This window comes from Rosa chinensis, chromosome 2, assembly GCF_002994745.2.
Source record: "Rosa chinensis cultivar Old Blush chromosome 2, RchiOBHm-V2, whole genome shotgun sequence".
NCBI classification, from domain to species: domain Eukaryota; kingdom Viridiplantae; phylum Streptophyta; class Magnoliopsida; order Rosales; family Rosaceae; genus Rosa; species Rosa chinensis.
Genome location: NC_037089.1, coordinates 19,687,763 through 19,708,372, shown reverse-complemented (window position 1 = coordinate 19,708,372; position 20,610 = coordinate 19,687,763). Strand labels below are relative to the sequence as shown.

Below are 20,610 nucleotides of genomic sequence, written 5' to 3'. Positions count from 1 at the left end.
CGCTTGGCTACCAACCTATGTAATATGTATGTTCCCTGAAAGCACTACTTTGCCTTGATCAAGGCAAAACGGGGGATCATGGAGGCGGGAGCTGGGTTCGTCTTCTCCAAAATCCAAACAACCCCTGACCGGGTACGTATATGACATTAGGATCTCTCGCGCGTGCAACTGATTTTGAAGGAGAGGATTCCCTACACCAACCATCATAGACCAACCGAAAGGGATGTCTTAATTTTTTTGGACTCATAAACTTGAATAAACTGAGAAATAAAAAGATCTGACGACCAAAGATGTGTTGGGAGTAAGCATAGGGACCAAAACCATCGTTTTAGAACTTAAAATTCCAAACTGATCCAAGGCCTAAATATTTGGTAGGCAGGTTAGGCCGTTGGGCCAGGATCGTTTTCTAGGTAGGATAGGAATAGGCATTTTCTAGATAGGATAGGAATAGGCATATATTTTATATGTCCCAAATAGCCGGGATTAGGGTTTACGTACATAGGTTTCTACGGGACGTAAACTCTCTCTTATACGTACTTGGATCAAACCACAAGGGCCAAAATAGTCGGTTTAGAGTCGATACGAATTTAGATTCAGGTTAGTTGGATTAGGGTTTACTAGCCTCCAATCATAGAATTTGGCCAATCTGTTTGAGAACGAATGGAGGGAGAGTGCCAAGAGCCGCAAAAATGGACGGCGGAGGAGGAAGAAGCCCTATTAGCTGGAGTAGCAAAGCACGGAGTGGGCAAGTGGAAGATCATTCTTGAAGATTCCGAGTTTGGCCCTATACTCACTCATCGCTCCAACCACAAACTCAGGTATAAGTGGAGGCGCTGGAGTGTTAGACCTTCCGGAAACTCACCGTTTATGGCTGATGTAGCAGCCAAGGAGGCCCAGATAGTTTCAGACACCGAGGAGGAACAAAGAGTTTCGGAGATGAAGGAGATACAGGGAGTTTCGGAGACAAAGGAGATGCAGAGAATTTCGAAGTCTGCAGAAGACACTGAGTCAATGCTACAGCTAGCCAATGAGATTTATGAACGATGTTCAAGAGGGTGAAGGGGACTATCACTTTGAAAAACCCTAGCCCCTTTTAGCTTTTCTTTATTTTTCGGAATTTCTATATATAATTTAACTGGTTACCCATAGGGAATGAATATGATTACAATGGTGCCAAAATGTGAAAATGACTCTGAGCATTAGCTTCTTTGTTGGATTGAAACAAACAAGTTACAGTTGCAACTAACTACTAATTTGAAGAAGATCGATCTATTTGATGATACAATGCAATGCGAGAGGAAAAAGCCGGGGATTTAACTGACGGATCAGTTGAGTGATTAGTGGGAATAGTTGGAGAAGTCGATTTCATTCACCTAGACTTATAGTGTTTGCCGCTTTGATCATTGGGTTTGTTCTTATAAGACCTGGAAATAATCAATTCGATAAAACACCTCGAATTTTTTTTTAAAAGACAACAGCTGTAGTGACTAGCTAGTGAGCACTGAGCACATCTGATACGAAGAAAAATTCTTAACACCGCCTTCGTTGGTTTAGTTGCATAATGATCTCCAAGTGCACAACTTATGTTAAGCCGTTAGGGATTAATAAAGCAGTTTGTGTTCTGTTACAACGGACTGTGCTTCGAAGAGTGGAGGAAAAAAAAAAACCTATACATTCAGGAATCTTTCTTTGCAATTTCAATTTCACTATTTAGTCAAAATTTAAATAAAAATAATACTACGGATAGGCCTTTCCTAACAAATTATTTGTGGTCTTGTGGAAAGGCATGTAATTGTTCGTGAGGCAATGGTTGGGGGTTTGGGGATTTATTAGGTTGCTTTGTCAGCGGTATTAGTATACCTATCAAAACACTGTGTCGTGTTCGTTTCATATTAAGTTCATTTCATATATTTATTATGAAACATGATAACAAACTGTTCAGGTAATGTATGGAGGATGCTAAAACCAAAATCAAAGTATCAAACCATTAAGTTTAGTGTTAACTTTTAAAACACATTAAGATCTATTAAGAAAATAACTAAATCTTAACTTATAAAATCTTATAAACTTTCAGTAAAATAAAAAGCACACGTAAACTTTGACATGCTTTAAAATCAACTTTCGTCCACCAACATGCTGGCTAGAGTTCTCTTACCATCCCAATAAGGCATTCCGATCCAACAGTCGAAATGGTTTCAATTTCTGAATTACTCAACGAAATGGTTTCAATTTCTCAATTTACTCAAAAGGCCTCTTAATTGAGATCCCATTATGGATTTGTTTTCCTACAATTTGTCAATTTCTGAGATCGAATAGTCCTTTCAGGCCCACTAATTTGTCGGCAAATTCAACATCATAAGTTTTGTTTTCCTGTTGTGGTTGTACTTGTTCAGCCGTGTGCTTGTACCAATATGGTAATTTGTCGCATAATTAAGGGGCCGTGACCACTTACCTAATTTTAGCCTAAAAATTGTCCACTTACTAAGAGTTTTTTACTCTCATTTATCCAATCTAACATCTATTGACAGTATTGCCTTAATTTTAATTAATAAATTACACTCATTCCTCTCTCAGACTCTTTCTCTCCCCTCCCCTCTTCGATCTATTCTCTCTCTCTCCTCCCCCTCACCAATTTCTCTCTCTTTCTCTCAACTCGTCTCAGACTCTCTCTTCCTTCCCGGCTGAGTCGACTCAGCGACCACCGTCAGCCTCGAAAATCGGCATCCTCGAGTCTGGTTCGTTTGAAGTGCAGAAGCAAGCGGCGATGGAGATCGGGCTCCTCGCCAAAAACAAATCTAAAAATTGGTCCGATCTCCGTCTCGCTGTGCTCAGCGTCCTGAACTGAGTTCTCTCTCTCTCTCTCTCCATGTCTACGGATCTGGAATTCTGGATCGGAAATTTCTGGTCATCAGTTCTTTGCTTGGTGTCGCTGTGCTCTACGTGCCGTCCTAACTCGGTTCAGCGACTCGGCCAAGTCCATGTCGGATTGGATTTTGTTAGCTAGAAAGTAGCAGCTTTCTGTGCTCGGCTCCGTTGTCGCTGGCTCTGTCTGGAGCGAGTTCTGATAAGAGAGGTGCTGATAAGGAACAAGGACGACGAGGAATTGGAGACATTAGGGGCACAATCATGTTGAGGTTCACAGGGCTCCAATCAGGTTAAGGTTCACGATCATCTTGAGGTTCAAGGGTTCTGATCATGTTGAGTTTCACGGGGCTCCACTGCCATTCTCTCTCTCAGAGGCAGAGTTAATGACAATGCCGCCGTTATTATTTTTTTTGGTAAAATGAGGGCAGAAAGGCCAAAAGGAAAGAAAAAAAAAACTATGTTCCAAATGTCCAAGCGCCCATTTTGTTATGTTGCTGGAGCTAAGCATGTCATCTCTTTTGATTGATTTTATTGAAAAGTATGAGAAAATATGTAGAAATGATGTTTTAATTCTAGTTATGTACTAGAATAGCATCTGTTTGGTAGATTTTGTAGATTGGTGACTGACTGTACTGATGTTTAACTGTTGTAATCGTCTTGTTGGAATTTTATTGGGAGGCAATAAAAAGATTATTGGGGCAATAATAAGATTATTGGGAGGCAATAAAATGTTTATTGGAGGGCAGTAATATAATTATTGGGGGGCAAAAATATGTTTATTGGGGGGCAATAATATGATTATTGGGTATTATTATGGGGTAATAAAATCAGACGCTGGAATCCGGTCACCATTCCGGTAGCCAGATTTGGGATTCCGATGACCGGTTGCCTGATTCTGGTCACCGGTCACCGGATTTCGGTCACCGGATTTCGGTCACCGGAGTCTCGTCATTGGTCTCCAGAGTCCGCGGTAGGTCACTATTCACCGGAGTCTGGCAAGATCTCCGATGACTTCTGTCTCTAAGTGACAAAGAAGGAGAGGGCAAAATTGTCCCAAAAATAAATAAAAAGGAATATAAAAAAAATACTTAATTGGGTATTAGGAAAATGATCTCTTAGAGTGTTTGGGTAAGTGGACAATTTCTTAGAGTGTTTGGGTAAGTGGGGTTAATTAACCCCAAAATTGGGTATATGATCATTTTCCCTAATTAATATCGTAGTTTTTTTTTTTTTGAGAAATAATTAATATCATAGTTCAATTAGGGCTTTGTAACCGGCGGTCCAGACTCGGTCAGTACTAATCCAGGTGTAATTAGGATTGAGTAGGCTGACTCTTCACAGTTTCCTAAATTTGTGGCGGGCTTGCGGACCAAGTTTACTAAATCCTAAAGGAGTTCGGATCCAAGAGTATCTATCGCCGATACCTCCAGATAAAACTCAGAAAGAGAGATCATTAGGGTTGTGAGAAGACATGAGGGAGTTGATTCGAAAGCAATACAAGAGCTGGACATCGAAGGAGGAAGAAGCCCTAGCAGCCGGGGTGCATAAGTACGGGAGCGGCAACTGGAAAACCATCCTCAAATATTCCAAATTTGCTCGTTACCTCGCTCGGAAGTCATGCGGTGACCTGTGGAAGAAATGGAGGACAATGGCATTTAGGGTTTCCAATGAGAAACTGAAGACCATGTCTCCCAAGGTAAAGAAGGTTGTGGCTGCCCGCCTGGAGGCCATTAATGATGGGAAAAGCTCTGCTTTTGCTGAAAGAAAAGAGAGGGGTATAACGGGAAGCGGTTGGACGGTGGAGGAGGAAGAAGCCCTAGCCGCCGGGGTGGAAAAGTATGGGACGAGCAAGTGGAAGCACATTCTCGAAGATCCCGAATTCGGCCCTGTCCTCGCTATCCACCCGTGTACATCTCTGGCGAATAAGTGGAGGAACTTGACTGATAGTGTTTCCGAGGAAAAGCTGAGGAGGATGTCTTGTAAGGTAAGGGAAGTTATGGATGCTTCCTTGCGCAGCAAGATTAATGATGATCAGGGGGAGGAGACCGAAAGGGTTTCAAAGATGGAAGAAGACACGGAAGAGAGCACTATGTCAACAAAGGTAAGGAAGGTTGTGGATGATGAGGTTCAGAACTCTGCTAATCCTAATGAGGCAGTGAAGGAGACGGAAAGGGTTCCGGATCATGAGATGGTAGAAGAAGATGAGACCCTAATGATGGATGTTGAAAGTTCTGCTGATCCTGCTGAAGCAGTTAAGGAGAATGAAAGGATTTTGAAAATGAAAGAAGATGCCAAGTCTATGCTACTGTTAGCGAAAGAGATTTGGGGACATTGCTCGACGGAAGGCACCAATCGTGTCTCTGCTCCTGCCTGTCCACAAGCAGTGAAGGAGAGCAAAAGGATTTCGGAGATTGCAGAAGACATTGATCGGTTTTCTGCTGCCCCTCCTCCACAGGCGGAGAAAAAGACCAAAATATTTTCAGAAATGGAAGAAGACACTGATCGAGGCCCTGCTCCTGCTCCTCCAAAAGCAGTTGAAGAGACCAAAAGGGTTTCGGAGACGGCAGAGGATACCAAATCCATGCTACTGTTCATGAATCAGATTTATGAAAGATTCACGCAGTAGATTTGTCCTCGATTAATTGGAAGTTTGATTTCTTGTAAATTGTAGAATGTACAGATTTCTTATCTATAAGCCAGTGAAACTCGTATTTGACGTATTCCTGTTCTTACTTTGTTTAATGATGGAAAGTGAAGGTGAGAATACTAAAATGATGGATTGATACGACGAAATCTAAATCAGATTCCGATTTATATTGCATTATAGTCAAATTAGTTACAAATTATATAACTAGTAACACAAAATTTGCAACTTCATCCTACCAAGATGGAGAAAAATAGAAAGTAATTCCATGTGTGTGGAGTCAAACCTGGAATCACAACTTTAATCTTTGCAAAGATTGCAAAGATACAATCTTTACATATAGGGAAACCAAATGTATACGAGAGAAAATGGGAATCAAGAGATTTTCATTGATCAAGAAGCTTAACAACATGAATTCCGTTTATTATATGATGATGATCAAGGAATTTTTTGTTTCGATCAAGTGACTTTTACAATGAAATACGACAAAAAAAACTGCAAGCTCTGTTGCACAATCACCCTCTTAAGATGGAACTGAAAAGGAAAAGCACTGAGACCAATCATGCCTCAGTTTTAGGGAGGCCCTTCCACTTGAAGTTGTCAGCATATAACTTCACCTGAAACCGTGGTCAAGGTTAGAGAAAGAAACCAAAAACCCATGGTTTGACAAAGAGATTATTTAAACCTTAGAAAAAAAAAATGTGAAAAATGCAAGGAGAATGAGCAAGATTGCCAACCTAAACTGGCAACTTCATTTTAAAAAATCATACCAACTCTTCCCTAAACTTGGGAAAAAAGGCAGGCAGCCAAATTGCCAACCTACTAAACATGAACTGACTATGCAATTCAGTTTGATGCCACCAGAAAACAACCTCTATTGTTCCACATAAGAAATTTTTACTCATGCACCTTGGCATGATAATAACATCAAAGGAACACTTTGTTTGCAAAAGATGACTGCTTAGGGTGGCTAAAAATAAGTCCAAGCTTAATTAGCAGAACAGGCAGCAGAAAACCAGACCAGTTGCAATTCTACAAGTTGATAAAATAATGTTATCCCCACATGAAATCACTGTCTTAATCTCATATTAAATGTATATTGTGTGTCCTACCCTAATCCCACATACATGTATGAAAAATAGTTATCAGATGACAGTGAAAAAGTTTAACAATGAAGAAAGAACCTCTTACCTTCAACAATGGCGTGTGCTGCCTCTTAACCTGGCAGACAAGTTGAAGAACCGTAGTTAACACTTCATAGGTCAACAAGAAGCCAAAAGCATTTCAAAATAAAAGTTTTCCATCATGGAATATGTATTTTAAGGTGATGATCTTATTGTCTTCTATATGAAAATAGCAATTGCAATGGTACGACAAAGTATTTTGAAGACAGTCGAAAGGAAATGTATTTAAAGCTGCATAGAGAAAGCAATAGAAAACATACCACATAATCCCAACCATGGTTCTCTGCAAAGTACTTTGCAGCTTCTTCGCTGTCAAAACCGAGTGCGGAATCACCAACGTTGGCATAAGGGTCCCCAGTTGAAGTCCAGCCCATCAATGGATTCTCCCACCTAGACACATCATAAAGAGAAGCTATTGATTGACTTTCTAATTACAGTAAAAAATATTCCATAATTTAATGAGGACAAAATTAGCTAAACTCAAGATCTAATTGAGAGATGACTTGAAATATTTTGATTGAAATCCAAGAGAGGAACTATTAACTTAACAATATCACATTTTTCAGGTTATGTTGTCATTTAAAACTACTCAACTACACAGGAAATGTTCATGAATTCAAAATACTGTATCAACAAATGGAGATTCACTGATACTCTGAGAACAGGCACCTAGCCAATTACTATTGTCATTTATCCGTTCTAAGAGCTAAGTAGTTTGGTATAATAGCGATTCTAGAAAGAGCAGCCAAACAATTCACACATAAATATCACTTTAAAGTTTAAATAGATCATTACATTGTTCAACAGAAGCACAAGAGCAAAACTTTCAGAGATTCTCTACTCACTATAAGCCAGAAAGGATAATCCACAACCCAAAAAACCATGAGAATCAAAAACCAAATTCAATTTCTACACTCGAATTCGAAACCGAAAACATACTTCTGTGTGGACACAAAGTTAATCTTCCACTTGCCAACTTTCCCTGATCCTTGTTGACTCGCAGTTCTTGCAGGTGAGTATATCACAACCTGCCCAAAACAGAATCAACAAAAAAAAAAAGCTTATTACTTCCATTAAAACCCAACAAGCTCAGCCCTAATATAACCAATTGCAGACAATCCCAGTGCCCTAATTCCATCCCCAAACCCCAAAACTCGAAACGGGTATTCACCCAACTGAGAAACAACATCAAATTTGCAAATGGGTCCGGATTAAATTTGAAAAAGACGGTACCTTTCTGCGGAGATGTTCATCGGGGATGCCGGAGACTCTTCCGATCTCGCCGGGCCTGTACTCGACCAAAGCGTCGGCCGAGAATGGTCTGGACCCAGAAGCGATAGCGGTCCGGAGAAGACGAGCGTGGCTCGAGATGCGTTGCAGGGAGCTCGCCATCGCCGATTTTGACGAACCAACGGAGGAACCCAAACTCGCGCGCTCTGTGAATATGTGAAACTCAATAGTGAAAACAGAGGGTGTACTTTTCGTTTCTGGTAAACAGAGAAAGAGCTTACGTAGTTTTACTCGGATCATGGAAATTGTTGTTGTTGTTTTTATTTTTTTTTATTTTTATTTTTTTATAGTTATTTTGATGAAATTGCTCCTTCGACCCTTTAGTTTTGGTATATAGAAACTCGCCATGGCTTTGTTGAGTATGTTCTTTTTAAACCCCAACATTTGTGAACTTCACTACGTCCATATAAACACCACAGAAAAGAGAAAAGAAAGTAAATCTCCAACCAACTTTTTAAGTAATTCTGAAATTAGTGCACACAAAAGAGAAACTAAGGTAGATTTTGGACCAGCTTCAAAACTGTTGTGACGTATTATGATTATTCCATTAACTAAATTCTACTAGTATTAGGAGGATTAGTCATTCTGAAATGAGTGAGAATCGAACTTGGGTGGCCACAATTACAGCTAAATAATGAAGAGAGCTGTTATAATTTTTTTTGGTTTATCTTTTATGATAAAAATATAAAGTAAAAATACATTGAAAATGAGATAATGAATGATAAGACTACGTCTTAATTTCTTTACCAACCTTGCACATTCTAATAGATTTGAACATTTATTTGATTTTCAAAGTACTGTGTAACTTTGGGGTCAACTTGATAGGTTCATATGACAAACAGTGGATCTTGTTCGCTCCAACCCACGTAACTTCTTTTCCTTTTTCAGAACCTATCAATGCAGCTCTGTCGTATGTTGGGACTTTACCGATCAGAACCACCCCCATCAACAATACCACGTAAAAAGTTTGGGTCAAAACTCAAAACGAAATATAAAGAAAGTAAAGATCCTTTAACATTTTACTGTGTGGTGGTCCCTTCCCCCCACCCCCGAGGTCTGTTTGTCCATCTCTCAAAACAAAGTCCGGAAGACACAAAATAAATGGATTTTCCTCTCCATTTCAGAAACCAAAAAACCTGAAAGCCAAACCAAAAAAAAAAAAAAAAAAAAAGAATTCCACTGATAAGCACCAAAATCCGGTTAAGCTTTCAATTCTCCGACTTTCCGATATTCCAATCAATCTCACTGCCTACATTCTCCGACGGCTTCTCTCACTAATTTCTCCGATCCGGTACTCCTCCGCTTCCAATCTCCCTTCTGCTATCTTTCTTCCTTTATCGGCGAGACTTGCAAAATTCAATTTCAGAATTCGCGCACTTGTGTTCACAATGATGGCAATTGCGTTCTGTATTCCGATGCGATTTCTTGGTTTTTTTTGGGTGCAGGAATTGAAGATATGCGTGGCCGTATAGTGCTGCTGCTGATGTGATTTGATGTGAGTTTCAAAGGTGAGGACTTTAAATTCTAATTTGGTTTTTGTACGAATTTCGGAGTGATAGAGAGAAAAATGAAAAGAATTTGATGTCATTATAGACTTAATTGAAATTGAATTGGAAAATGTTATAGACTTAATTGCAGTTTATTAATGTGTGTGTGCATTGATAGGTTCTTTGAGCATATGTGTTGGGCATTGTTTGAGTTAAAATCGGCTTCGAAAGATTAAGCATTGTGTTTTTTATTTTTATTTTTCGTTTAGATTGAACTTTGAAGTTGAATACATGATGTTTTTAAAGTAATGGAATGTAATTCAGCCGGTGAATTTATATAAAGTGCTGATATGGTGAGGAATGCAAGTGTGCAGATTTTTTGCGGAAGAGTTTTGGACTTCTGTTGATGGGTGCTCCTAAGCAGAAGTGGACACCAGAAGAAGAAGCAGCCCTTAAAGCTGGAGTTCTTAAACATGGGGCAGGCAAATGGCGCACAATACTCTCGGACAAAGAGTTTGGTGCTATCTTGCATCTGCGTTCAAATGTTGATCTCAAGGTATCCATTTTTAGAAGTTTAGCATATTGGGTACTTTCAAGTTAGAGTAAAAGAGGGCTTTGTGATCTCTTCAGCTTGTAAGATCTATTGTTTGATTTGGATGGATAGTAGCTCTGTTTGTTGCACCCCACTTCAGAGTTCCATCCTTAGGTTGGTTGCCAATTTACATCTTGTGTTTTGGTATATTCATGTTTGTAGTTGTTACATTGGATAGGACAAATGGAGAAATATAAACGTGACAGCAATATGGGGATCTAGGCAGAAGGCTAAGCTTGCACTCAAAAGGACCACTCCAACCACTAAAAATGACAATAGCCCTTTGCAAGTGACAACTGCAGTTCAAAGTAATGAAGAAACTGCTGATGCTAAGCCTCTTGCCAGCTCAGGTGGCAAAGTGCAGACTACTGAGTCAAAGCCACCAATTGCGAGGTTAGATCACTTTTGATTAAATGGATATTGATAAAAATTTTGTCACTATATGATTTACAAGTACAAGGGAATTTATGCTGGTTCTATGTATTATTAGTAGTTCTTGTTCTTGAATTAAAGTTGGACACTTGGACCATTGGATAACTCTTGAATTCAGATAGGATGAAGTAATCAGGCAGTAGTGTATTATTGACTTTGGGAGAATATTTAAATATAATACTGTATCTGGTAGTAGCATCTGGTGATATTGCATGAAGTTCACTGGACTTTATCTCTAGGCTTCCTATGCCACACTTGTTTTCTTGTTTTAGAAAAAAATATATCCAAGGTTGGGTGAGGATCTTTCAGTGAGGGTCTGTCAGATATTGATCTTTCAGGGGGTTGTTTTTGGTTGCCAACATTGCAAATCTGCAATGAGATTTCAGTGAAATGAATCTTAAGAATTTTACTTAAGAAGATACCATAGAAGAAGAGACATAATAATCTGTTATTTTAATTGAAGGTACTTCCCTAGTTGTAGCTAAATGGTTCAGATACTGTTGTCCAGAGTTGTTTGGTGCTGGGGGTGATGCCTCATATTCAATTTGGAGCAGTTTTGTATGATACTTTTTGCATAATTCACAGATATCTGGGTAAAACCCTAATGTTAATAGGACCCTCATAGATGTAACTTTGTATGACATGATATCCCATCTCTTAGTTCACTAAAATGCATTCCCTAGCTCACAAGTTGCAAGGCATGCTTAAAATCTCAACCAAATGTTATTGGGAGTGTATCTGGTGTCTAAACAAGATGACGTGGAAAGTGTTCTTGCAGTAATAAAATGATGAATATAATCATTGTACTGTTCGCTATAAGTAGTTCTATGTGATAGATGGTTACCTTTCTCTTTTCATTTCTTCCCATTTGATGTTTAGTCTCTTTTAAGCATGATCTTTGGTGAAAGTCACTTAAGTAAGGTCTTTTGATGTGGTTTGTATATGGTGCAATTTATGATCAAGTTTTTTCCTCCTCCATCCACAAAAGTATTTTGCTAAAGTCTACATCTCATCATTCATTAAAAAATGACCAAAAACATAGTATTGGGTGACGCTATCATCTTTTCTGGACATGGTTGTTGACTAGTTCAATTGGGAACTCCTCTTCTTGGTTGTAGGTTGGATCATCTCATATTTGAGGCTATTACAAATTTGAAGGAGCCAAGGGGCTCTGACAGAAACACAATCACTACGTACATAGAGGTATATGCTATGAATTTTGTTATTTACAATTACTGGTTATTACACAAAATTTTAGAAACAATTGATGCTTAAATAACAAATACTAAATTCACATAGAAGCACAAGTTTCTGTTGTTGGATGAAATTGAGTATAAAAGAAGATGGAAGGGTGATAAAGGAGAAATAGAATCATGCTAAGCTCATAACTTCTATACTTTTATCACGTTATTGTCAGTCTCAACACCTTTACAGTTAAAGTGCTATATGTGAATCCCTCATTAAGTCACACTCGATATTATGTCAGTCTTTTCAAAACAGTGAGTGGCTACCGAATTATGTGAAGAACTGTGGTGATCCAATTTCTTCTCTTGTACTTGTTATGTTGCATTATTGTTAATTTTGACGTTGCCAATTTCCATTTTGCAGGATCAATATTGGGCACCATCAAACCTTAGCAAGCTACTGTCCACAAAGTTAAAGCACATGACAGCCAATGGAAAACTAGTTAAGGTAATTAATCTCTTGAGGTTTAGCATTGTAAAGCATGTGTACTATAGTTGTAGTTATAGATTTTGTGGTCATACTGAGATCTATCAAGTATGGGAGATATATTTAGCTGATAATACTTTCACAATCAGAATCAGGCTGGGTTAGGGGTTTGATCCCCTATAATACCAAATTGAATTAGGATTGAGAAAATTGCATGTGTGCAATGTGTAATTTAGTTATGTTCTAGTAGAGGAAAGTTTATGGATACATTTTTAATGAAAAGAGAATGATATGATGATGATGATGATTCAGGATTTGGTTATATATTTTGGTTCCTGTATTGACAGGTAAAGCATAGATACAGAATTCCACCAAATTCAGCTACTTCTGAAAAAAGAAGAAACTCTTCAACATTGCTCTCGGAGGGAAAGCAGAAGGATTCTACGAGAGCAGATAAAAGTGTGGTCAGCATTCTTACCAAATCACAAGTTGATGCAGAGCTAACCATGATCAGGAGCATGACTGCACAAGAGGCTGCTGCTGCTGCTGCACAAGCAGTTGCCGAGGCAGAAGCTGCCATTGCAGCTGCTGAAGAGGCAGCACGGGAGGCAGAGGCTGCAGAAGCTGAAGCCGAAGCAGCACAAGTTTTTGCAAAGGCAGCAGTGAAAGCATTGAAATGTAGAAGACTTGGTAAAGTTCTCTTGCACAACTCACATCACAGTGAATGTTGAAATGTTATTTTTTTTTATGCTAAAATACTCCATTATGTATTGGACTTGAGGTGTTTTATGATCATGCAAGGATTTATGTCAGTGATCCATCTAATTGAAGTTTTCTCCAGTAAAACTTATCTGATGCTCTTATTCAAGCCGCTTATGGTTATGTCTTTGCAAATGTTCACAGATCTTGATATGAAACTCGCACACGGGTAACTCAGTTGTTCAGTGACAACCATGCATGGGATGGCTTATGCTGGTGCAGCTATGTCTGCTAATGTAAATAGAATGAGCTTCCATATCTGGAGCATGGAAACTTTGTGATTTTTTTTTTTACTTTCTTTTCAGTTCCAGGTATCATTTTGTAAGGAGCTTAGAGATGTTCTGAGTTTCGGATATAACAATGGAGTGTATCAGTAAAACTAGTGGAACTAAGAGATGGTTTTCTGTTTTTTGGTGAATATGTCTAGTAAATTAGGTTAAATTTTGAGTGATAGTCATGTTTTTGCCTCCAAAAAATGGAAATAAAAACAAACATCAGTGCAATGCAGAGAGTTATTTCAATGCAATAATTTTGGGTCAATTTTTTCCTTGCAGACTAGTCCGTTGGTTATAAAATAAGCTGAGGTTCTTTTGGGGGAAAATTTTCTCTGCTGACTTTTGTATGGTAATACTGCACAAGAAAAGTTCTCAGATGAAAGAATACGTGATTTCCTCATAATAATTTGCATTTTTTTATTTCATATATTGGGAGCTGATACATATTGTTAAATACTTTTCTTATATACATTGACAGAACCATGCTGAATAGATGGTGAACTATTCCCTCTCCTGAAGTGATCTGGCTGAAGAAGCAACTTTGACTTGCTTTTGGCCGAGTTGAAAGGGCATGAGTATCCCATGCTTTTTCCTTCTTTCCTTCCAATCTTTCATTATTTCCTTTGGCGAGGGCGAATGAGATTCGTGAGAATCATCCTTACTTATCAGTGCTTCGATTTCCTCATCGATTTCTGTCGAGTCTAGTCCATCTTCATCAGAAATATAATCCAAAGGCCTGCAAGGTGTCTCTATATCAGCGGCAACACCTCTTTGGGTACTATTTCGATGAGGAAATTCACTGAAAGGAGCATCACTACTGTCATCAGGAGGAGCAGTGCCAGGCTTGGGCTTACCGTCAATATATTCTAAAGAATGATTTGGCATGATGAGCCCTTCATTATCATCAAATCCCTCATCATTATCATCCAAAGATGATTCCGACATAGAATTTGAGAAGTCTCTCGATGTATACGACCGGCAGAGACTTTGCACAGATCTTTTTAAGTTTAAAAGCGTGGCTTCCGATGTTACATCACAGTGCTGTAGAGCATCCAGCAGTTTCGTTAAACCATCCTGACTGATCCCGTCTTCATTTTTCTCAAAAACATCTGTCCACTGCCTTTCGCTGACTTGAAATGGGGCATAAGCCATTGTATTAACCAGAGTTGCCGCTCTCTTGTAATCATGTCGAGCTGTAGCTTGATATACCATTTCAATAAAGAACAATTGATGGGGAATTTCACCGGCTTCCAGTGTGGTGTCAAATGCATGCTCTAGTAGATACCCCTACATCAACAAAATAAGCTCCATAAGTTCCCATGACTGAATCATCCAGCAAGTGAAAAAAAAAGAAAAAAAAAAGAAGTAATACTAAAGGGCTCAATAAATGACGACACATGAAAGGGGGGAAAGAAAAACAGAACTAGACTTTCAGACATAATAGTACAAACACGCAGTAGATAGATCCAGACGCAGAACAAACGGAAGAGATAACAAATGAAGTCATGTCCAGTGGAAAGATGGAATGATGAACTATCACTAGATATAAGCCAAAAGATTTAAAGGGGTATTTTTATTTTTTCTGAATTTAAAGAAAGAAAACAGTCCTAGTACACTAATATAGGGTCCAATCAATGCAAGAAAAGAAAAAAAGAAAAAATTGTTCTTTCATCTATTAACTTTTACCTTCCCGGCTCTGGATGCTTCTACGAGTATTGATGCATTTTTACTTTGATCCATTTTATATCCCGAGAGAGCCATCTCCTTGTACACATATTCAAAGTACTCCCATTGCAGAGCACTGGCAGATGCCTTGAGCATTGAGGTATATGTGTACTCATCGGGCACAAGAGAACTACCACCACCTTCCAGTGAAGGGTCAGAATCAGATTCAGCAGCCTTAGTTTCTTCAAACAATTCTTTAGCTTTGGAAAACATATCGGTGCGTCCAAATACTTTCAACATTGTATTTATTGTCCCTATGTTAGGGGTGCAATGGTTCTTCATGTGTTCAAATATGGATATACAGTCATCAATATGTCCACCCTCCATGGAAGACCTTATCATGCCTGTGAAGGTGACCTCCAAAGGTTTAGTATTAGATACATGTTTCATCTTCTCAACCTGCAGGTATAGTTTTAAGAAAATTCAAATTTCAAGGTTTACTGTAAAAAGAACCTGGACACGTCATGACTTAAACAGGAAAAAAACCATTTGACCTGAATGGAAATCTGTAAGCCTAAATTGTTTACAATATCAGATGCTATATCCATCATTATCCAGGTCTATCATGAGAAACAAGTGTCTTACATAACCATAGATTCATACTTTTTAATTAACCTTCAGGTTACAAAAATGATCAAACTGCATCCTAAATGAAAATTGTTTAAGTGATGTATGGAAGTGCAACCAAACTCTTTGCATATCGAATCAGATGAGTAATCTTATCCATAAATACTATCTTGGTTTAAAACTTTAAATACTCCATATATAAACAACTAAAGCCGGTCACTGTGTCTCCGAACTCTACAGAAAATTACCTGTAACAGAGCATCCTGCCACCTCCCACTCTTGCAAAGGCAGCAAGCTAACTCGTAATATACACCACTTGTCCCAACCACTCCTCTTCGTTCCATGTCCCTGACTGCTTCCACAGCTTCATTCACTTTTCCTTCACACCATAAAGCTCTAACAATAACTGCGATATAACAATACGTATTAGGGACAAAAACAATATATCCATCTCAATTTCACATGCAACACAAACGAAATACCTTTATAGGTAAGAGCTTTTGGAGCTTCTCCGCTTTTTTTCATTTTTCTAAATAATTCATGCACGAGGTCATACTTTCCAGACTGCAGCATTACCTGACAATAACAAGCAGATCCTATAAGGGTCAAATACAATTGTAATTTCAGAACAAATAGCATTTCTCATGTTTAAAATGTAAATTTATGTTTCCAGCCTCTAAGTTGAATTACATTTCTATATTTACTTTGGTCGTAGTAACAAAGATCTCTGCTTAAACTTTATTTACTAAGATGTCTCATAATCCAGTTACTACCTCCATAGCAAGCCCATACGTTGCTCCATTAGGTTTCAGACCACTCTTTCTCAACTGGTTGAACACCCAATATACACTCTTCCACTGACGGGATTGAACACAAGCGTTCAGTATCTGACAAATAATGTCAAAACAGAGATGAGATTACATGAAGATGCAGAATAAAGTAGTAAGGAATGACAAGTGAAATGCACAGAAATGCTCTCTTACAGCATTATATACAACTACATTGGGTTCAAGGATGGGGTCCCAGTTACGAAACATATTTCTAGCTATTTTGACAGGTTTCTGCCTCATGCATTCAATAACTTTCAGCAATTCCTTCAGACGACCCGTTTGACCGAGTGTAACAGCAATGCAATGATAGGCAGCAATATCTGGATACATATGACAATCTCCCTGCATGACTTAAAATGTAAGAATCTATCCAGAAAGGAAGTCAAAATATCAAAGAAAGAGGAAGAATAAAATTACAAAAGAACAAGACATCACCCGCATCATGTTGAAAATGTCAAGAGCTTCCTGGGGCCTTCGTGCCTTCCCAAGAATTGCCAAAAGTTTCGTGTATACAAACCTAGAAGATGCATAATTTTCCAACACGATTAAGAAGAGAAGTTTAAACACAGCTCACTGGAAACAGAAACAGAACTGACTCCTCACATACCAATTAGCACATTAGGCGGCAAAGAAAAAAAAAATCTGCTTTCTATACCGGAAGAATTACAGAATGACATCTCATCGTTTTCAATACATGATTTCACAGTTCTACCAAAACATGAATAGTCCACTACAGGTTGTGTCTGAATCTAGAATTCATGGAAGGTGACTGTTCCCCTGAATAGGTGGATTGACAGGTTCAATGCCACTGCCAGACTTTATTCATTAGGACTTTATTACTAGGTACGACTCCTGACCAAAAAAATCCTTGCTTTTCCATCAAAGCAATGCCAGAAAGGATGAGTTGGGAAACTGGTCACAAAATCTATCCAATACTCCTGAAATGATTCATTCTTCAGTATGACAATCTAGCTTCTTCTTTGTTATTAGATTTTTAAACTGACAAGACCCATCAGCATTCCATTTCGACCAAATTTGCCTAGCTCATAGATGCACATAATTGAAACATACTCGAGATTTTCACTGATGAAAGTTACCTGCTTTTGCAGTGTTTATTACCCCTGTCCTTATAAACCCATTCCACCACAGACAATGCCTGCTTCCAACATTTCTTAGCACCAAGCCCATTCAAAATCTTCAAAACCTGACCCTCAGTGAACTCCAAACCTGACTGCTTCATCATCCTCGAAAGCTTCCAGTCCCTCATTGTAAACTCAGTACCACTAAGCCTGCAACACAAAAACAAACATTAACCCCTAAAATCAACTAAACCCCATATACCACATTCTTCTAAAACCCTACCAAAACCCCAACACAAACCTCTCAACAAGAAACTGGATCACCTCCCCCTCGCCGCGCCGCCGCTTTGTCGGGTCCCACACCCTATTCTCACCATCAAACCACTCCTCTTTTATCTCCACATCATCATCCAACACCCATTTCAGCTCCTCCCTTTTTCGGGTTTCGAACATTTCCCTCAATGCATTCAACTCCTCCTTCTTCAGCTTCTCTCCACCATACTCACCGCTACTACTCGCCAGCTCCCGGAACCCAATTCTCTCCACTCTCTCCCAAGGCATCCCAACCGTCAATTCACCGCCACCATTCTTTGATTTCACGGCTCTGGTGAAGCTTCTGTACTCGGCTTTCAGGGTTTGGAAATGGGTTTCTTCGGAAAGCGCTTGGCTTTGGGACTGGGAGAGAGGTGGGTCTTGTTCGTTGAGGCGGTTGTGTTTCTGGATTTGTTTCTTGCGGAGAGTGTGGACGATTTTGGGAGTTGGGTGTACGCCTTTGTTGGTGAGGTTGCGTTTGATTTTATCAGTGTTGGGTTCGAATTGGGGGTTTGGGATTTGAGGGAGGGCTCCTTGCAGAGCTTCCATGGATGAAAGTTGTGAGCTTTTAGAGTGTTAAAGTTTGAGGTAGGATTTTGTTGGGGTTTAAGTGCTGGAGAAAACTGGTTTTTTTTCCCCCTCTTATCTGGCGCGGCAACGAAAGTGAACGGTTGGTGTGGGTTCAGGTGTGGTGTTTCAAAACCATAATAAGAGGCCTGTGACATATTGATGTTTTAGCCAATGAAATGTTGGCTGGATTTGAATTTGGCACCGTTGGTGGTTTTACTCTTGTTTACGGTATATTAAGGTATATAGTGTAGATTAATTTATATCTTATATAATTAAGCCATTTCTCCTTTGAATGGTTAAATTTTTAAACTTCCTGCTATGACCATAGTTAATTAATATGCAGAAGAACGGTATTTTATCAAGAGAGGGTAAAATTGATATTAGCCATAAAATTAAAAATAACTATCGACTATCAATTTCTTTTCTTTTTTGTCTATTTTTCACAAATGTCCAAAATCAAAATGTCAAGAGGCTAGTATTGATTATTGAGTTAGTTTAGTACTTAACTTGATCTTGAACTAATCTACAAATACTATACGAAGTTAATATTTTATTATAAAGATTTAGCCTACATTTGATGTATCGATTGTTCGATACATTGATATAACGCACCATAGAATTCTTCTTGGTCAATCATCGTTGAATAGTTGAATCTAACTGTTTAAAGCGAGTGAAACTTACAACAAACAAGGAATCTTGTTTGGCCGCCTAAGGTTATCATTGTTATGCTTCACTTCTATGCTTTTCATTTTTATTTCACCCCTAAACTTCATTTTGAATCTTATCAAATACAAGTTTTTGAAATGGATTTTTTTTTTCCATTTTATTAAATAAATAACTCATATACAACAATTAGTATACTGTGAGTCGAACTTATGACCTGTTACTTATAAAGACCACTAGATGAACGATGTGATTGCATCAATCAGCTTCTATAATGTGAGCTTATTAGATGTGCCTGCTTGTTTTCCAATCAACAACAGAGTCAGTGTTTCACAAGATCGTAAGCAACGAACTTGTCTATATATCAGCAGTTGGCTCGAGTCTCCTACACATCACAATACCATTTTCAAGTCCAGAACAAGTGTGTCTGATATTTAATTTTCAACAATCGAAGCTTGTTTACGTACGTACTCAGAGCTCCCAGCTTGTCAATCTTGTTGCCCAGGATCAGCAATTGCCACTACTGTGTACTATGTATCGATTTTACTCCGCACATCATGAAGTTTGAGGTGCTCAAGTGAGATCTTTAGTATTAGCATAATGGCATATCATCAACAAACGATAATTGTCTAAATATTATAGATGGTGGCCGGATCAATACGTGGTATGGGTTCATTTTTAATATCACCAAGGTATTTTGAAAGTTGTAGTGGTTCAGGTGACAACTATGTATGTGTGCTGTGCCAATGAACAATGGATGCCTATGGTGCATTGTTTAATGCATTAAGGTTTGAATTTTAATTTGATCTTCCTAAGAATGTGTTTCGAACGAACTGATGTTGATGGTTTATTGGTGTCACACTGTTAGTTATATAAGAACAGGGCCGGCTCTGAGGGCTGGTGCCTGAGGCCACCTGCTCCCGGGGGCCCGGGGAGTTTCTATATGTACGTTACAAATAGTATTTAGATATATTGTTTCCTTCATAATGTCGAAAGGGCGCGTTGCTCCAGTGGAAATGTAGTTATTTTGTGTTTTCCCGACCATGGCTCGAATCACAAGAATGGTTCATTTGCTTTTTTTTTTTTTTTCAATCACCTAAGTGACTTTAGAGGCCCAGATTTCGCACTTTCAGCTTGTGTTAATTTTTCTTGGACCTCGTGGCCCAGCCAACTCGTTTACACTTTCAGTTTTTTTTTCTTTTTTCATTTACTTATGTTAATTTTTCTTGGACCCCGTGGCCCAGCCAACTCTTTTACACTTTCAGTTTTTTTTTCTTTTTTCATTTACTTGTAATTTTTCTTGGACCTCATAGCCGAGCCAACTATTTTTTTTTTTTTGTCTATTGAAAAAAATATGGGTATGACAAGACTATATGTATTTTTGCAGCTAAAAATGTGAGACGAGCAAGGTTTCAGTGATGCTTACAGAAAAAAAAATTATATTTAACTAGTTTTGTAATTCAGAAATTTATGTAGGGAGTGGATATCCATATACTTTTGTTTTGTTATTAATTTCATATTTACTTTTATTCAAAATACATAATTTTGTACTATTATTTGGTGAAAAAAAATAATTTATATGTATATATAGGAAGCCACATTTTAATTCTTTACCTCAGGCTGTTAGAATCTCAGGACCGGCCCTGTATAAGAAAATGTAAGTTT

The 20,610-nt window shown here is 38.5% G+C and overlaps 5 protein-coding genes across 6 annotated transcripts; 3 read left to right on the top strand and 2 right to left on the bottom strand.

Annotated features, from left to right (window-relative positions):
• Window positions 1–660: 660 nt before the first annotated feature.
• Window positions 661–1,059, top strand: LOC112183856 (single myb histone 4-like). The gene has a single exon (XM_024322174.1). It carries the CDS (start codon window positions 661–663, stop codon window positions 1,057–1,059), a length of 399 nt encoding a protein of 132 aa, XP_024177942.1.
• A 3,277-nt stretch (window positions 1,060–4,336) lies between these two features.
• On the top strand, window positions 4,337–5,491 carry LOC112183855 (single myb histone 4-like). Its single transcript, XM_024322173.1, has one exon. The coding sequence runs from the start codon at window positions 4,337–4,339 to the stop codon at window positions 5,489–5,491; it is 1,155 nt and encodes a 384-aa protein (XP_024177941.1).
• A 375-nt stretch (window positions 5,492–5,866) lies between these two features.
• On the bottom strand, window positions 5,867–8,208 carry LOC112183740 (NADH dehydrogenase [ubiquinone] iron-sulfur protein 4, mitochondrial). The gene is made up of 5 exons (XM_024322079.2): window positions 7,927–8,208; window positions 7,633–7,721; window positions 6,954–7,083; window positions 6,701–6,730; window positions 5,867–6,126 (listed from the first exon to the last, which is right to left on the bottom strand). The coding sequence occupies exons 1-5, from the start codon at window positions 8,083–8,085 to the stop codon at window positions 6,070–6,072; spliced, it is 465 nt and encodes a 154-aa protein (XP_024177847.1). The 5' UTR covers window positions 8,086–8,208; the 3' UTR covers window positions 5,867–6,069.
• An 872-nt stretch (window positions 8,209–9,080) lies between these two features.
• Window positions 9,081–13,453, top strand: LOC112187259 (telomere repeat-binding factor 2). Of its 2 annotated transcripts, none has more exons than XM_024325981.2 (8): window positions 9,081–9,274; window positions 9,429–9,491; window positions 9,838–10,026; window positions 10,241–10,455; window positions 11,613–11,697; window positions 12,103–12,186; window positions 12,513–12,855; window positions 13,069–13,453. In XM_024325981.2, the coding sequence occupies exons 3-8, from the start codon at window positions 9,877–9,879 to the stop codon at window positions 13,095–13,097; spliced, it is 906 nt and encodes a 301-aa protein (XP_024181749.1). In that variant the 5' UTR covers window positions 9,081–9,274; window positions 9,429–9,491; window positions 9,838–9,876; the 3' UTR covers window positions 13,098–13,453. The 2 variants fall into 2 exon arrangements, with proteins under 2 accessions (XP_024181749.1, XP_024181748.1); XM_024325980.2 differs by having other exon boundaries at window positions 9,082–9,274; window positions 9,845–10,026.
• Window positions 13,454–13,591: 138 nt separating this feature from the next.
• Window positions 13,592–18,390, bottom strand: LOC112187256 (pentatricopeptide repeat-containing protein At5g67570, chloroplastic). The gene is made up of 9 exons (XM_024325977.2): window positions 17,702–18,390; window positions 17,419–17,610; window positions 16,757–16,838; window positions 16,475–16,663; window positions 16,265–16,378; window positions 15,974–16,067; window positions 15,740–15,897; window positions 14,886–15,323; window positions 13,592–14,486 (listed from the first exon to the last, which is right to left on the bottom strand). Exons 1-9 carry the CDS (start codon window positions 18,259–18,261, stop codon window positions 13,701–13,703), a joined length of 2,613 nt encoding a protein of 870 aa, XP_024181745.1. The 5' UTR covers window positions 18,262–18,390; the 3' UTR covers window positions 13,592–13,700.
• Between the last annotated feature and the right edge of the window lie 2,220 nt (window positions 18,391–20,610).

Bases quoted from the DNA above. Each gene is read 5' to 3' on its own strand.
- LOC112183855 (XM_024322173.1), top strand. From the start codon at position 4,337: ATGAGGGAGTTGATTCGAAAGCAATACAAGAGCTGGACATCGAAGGAG.
- LOC112187259 (XM_024325981.2), top strand. From the start codon at position 9,877: ATGGGTGCTCCTAAGCAGAAGTGGACACCAGAAGAAGAAGCAGCCCTT. The intron at 10,456-11,612 runs GTTAGATCACTT...TCTTGGTTGTAG, and splicing joins TCAAAGCCACCAATTGCGAG to GTTGGATCATCTCATATTTG. The intron at 11,698-12,102 runs GTATATGCTATG...TCCATTTTGCAG, and splicing joins CAATCACTACGTACATAGAG to GATCAATATTGGGCACCATC.
- LOC112187256 (XM_024325977.2), bottom strand. From the start codon at position 18,261: ATGGAAGCTCTGCAAGGAGCCCTCCCTCAAATCCCAAACCCCCAATTC. The intron at 16,664-16,756 runs GTGATGTCTTGT...TAAGTCATGCAG, and splicing joins ACATTTTCAACATGATGCGG to GGAGATTGTCATATGTATCC. The intron at 14,487-14,885 runs GTAAAAGTTAAT...TTGTTGATGTAG, and splicing joins AAGCATCCAGAGCCGGGAAG to GGGTATCTACTAGAGCATGC.
- LOC112183740 (XM_024322079.2), bottom strand. From the start codon at position 8,085: ATGGCGAGCTCCCTGCAACGCATCTCGAGCCACGCTCGTCTTCTCCGG. The intron at 7,722-7,926 runs GTACCGTCTTTT...TGTTTTGGGCAG, and splicing joins ATGAACATCTCCGCAGAAAG to GTTGTGATATACTCACCTGC. The intron at 6,127-6,700 runs GTAAGAGGTTCT...CCACGGTTTCAG, and splicing joins AGCACACGCCATTGTTGAAG to GTGAAGTTATATGCTGACAA.
- LOC112183856 (XM_024322174.1), top strand. From the start codon at position 661: ATGGAGGGAGAGTGCCAAGAGCCGCAAAAATGGACGGCGGAGGAGGAA.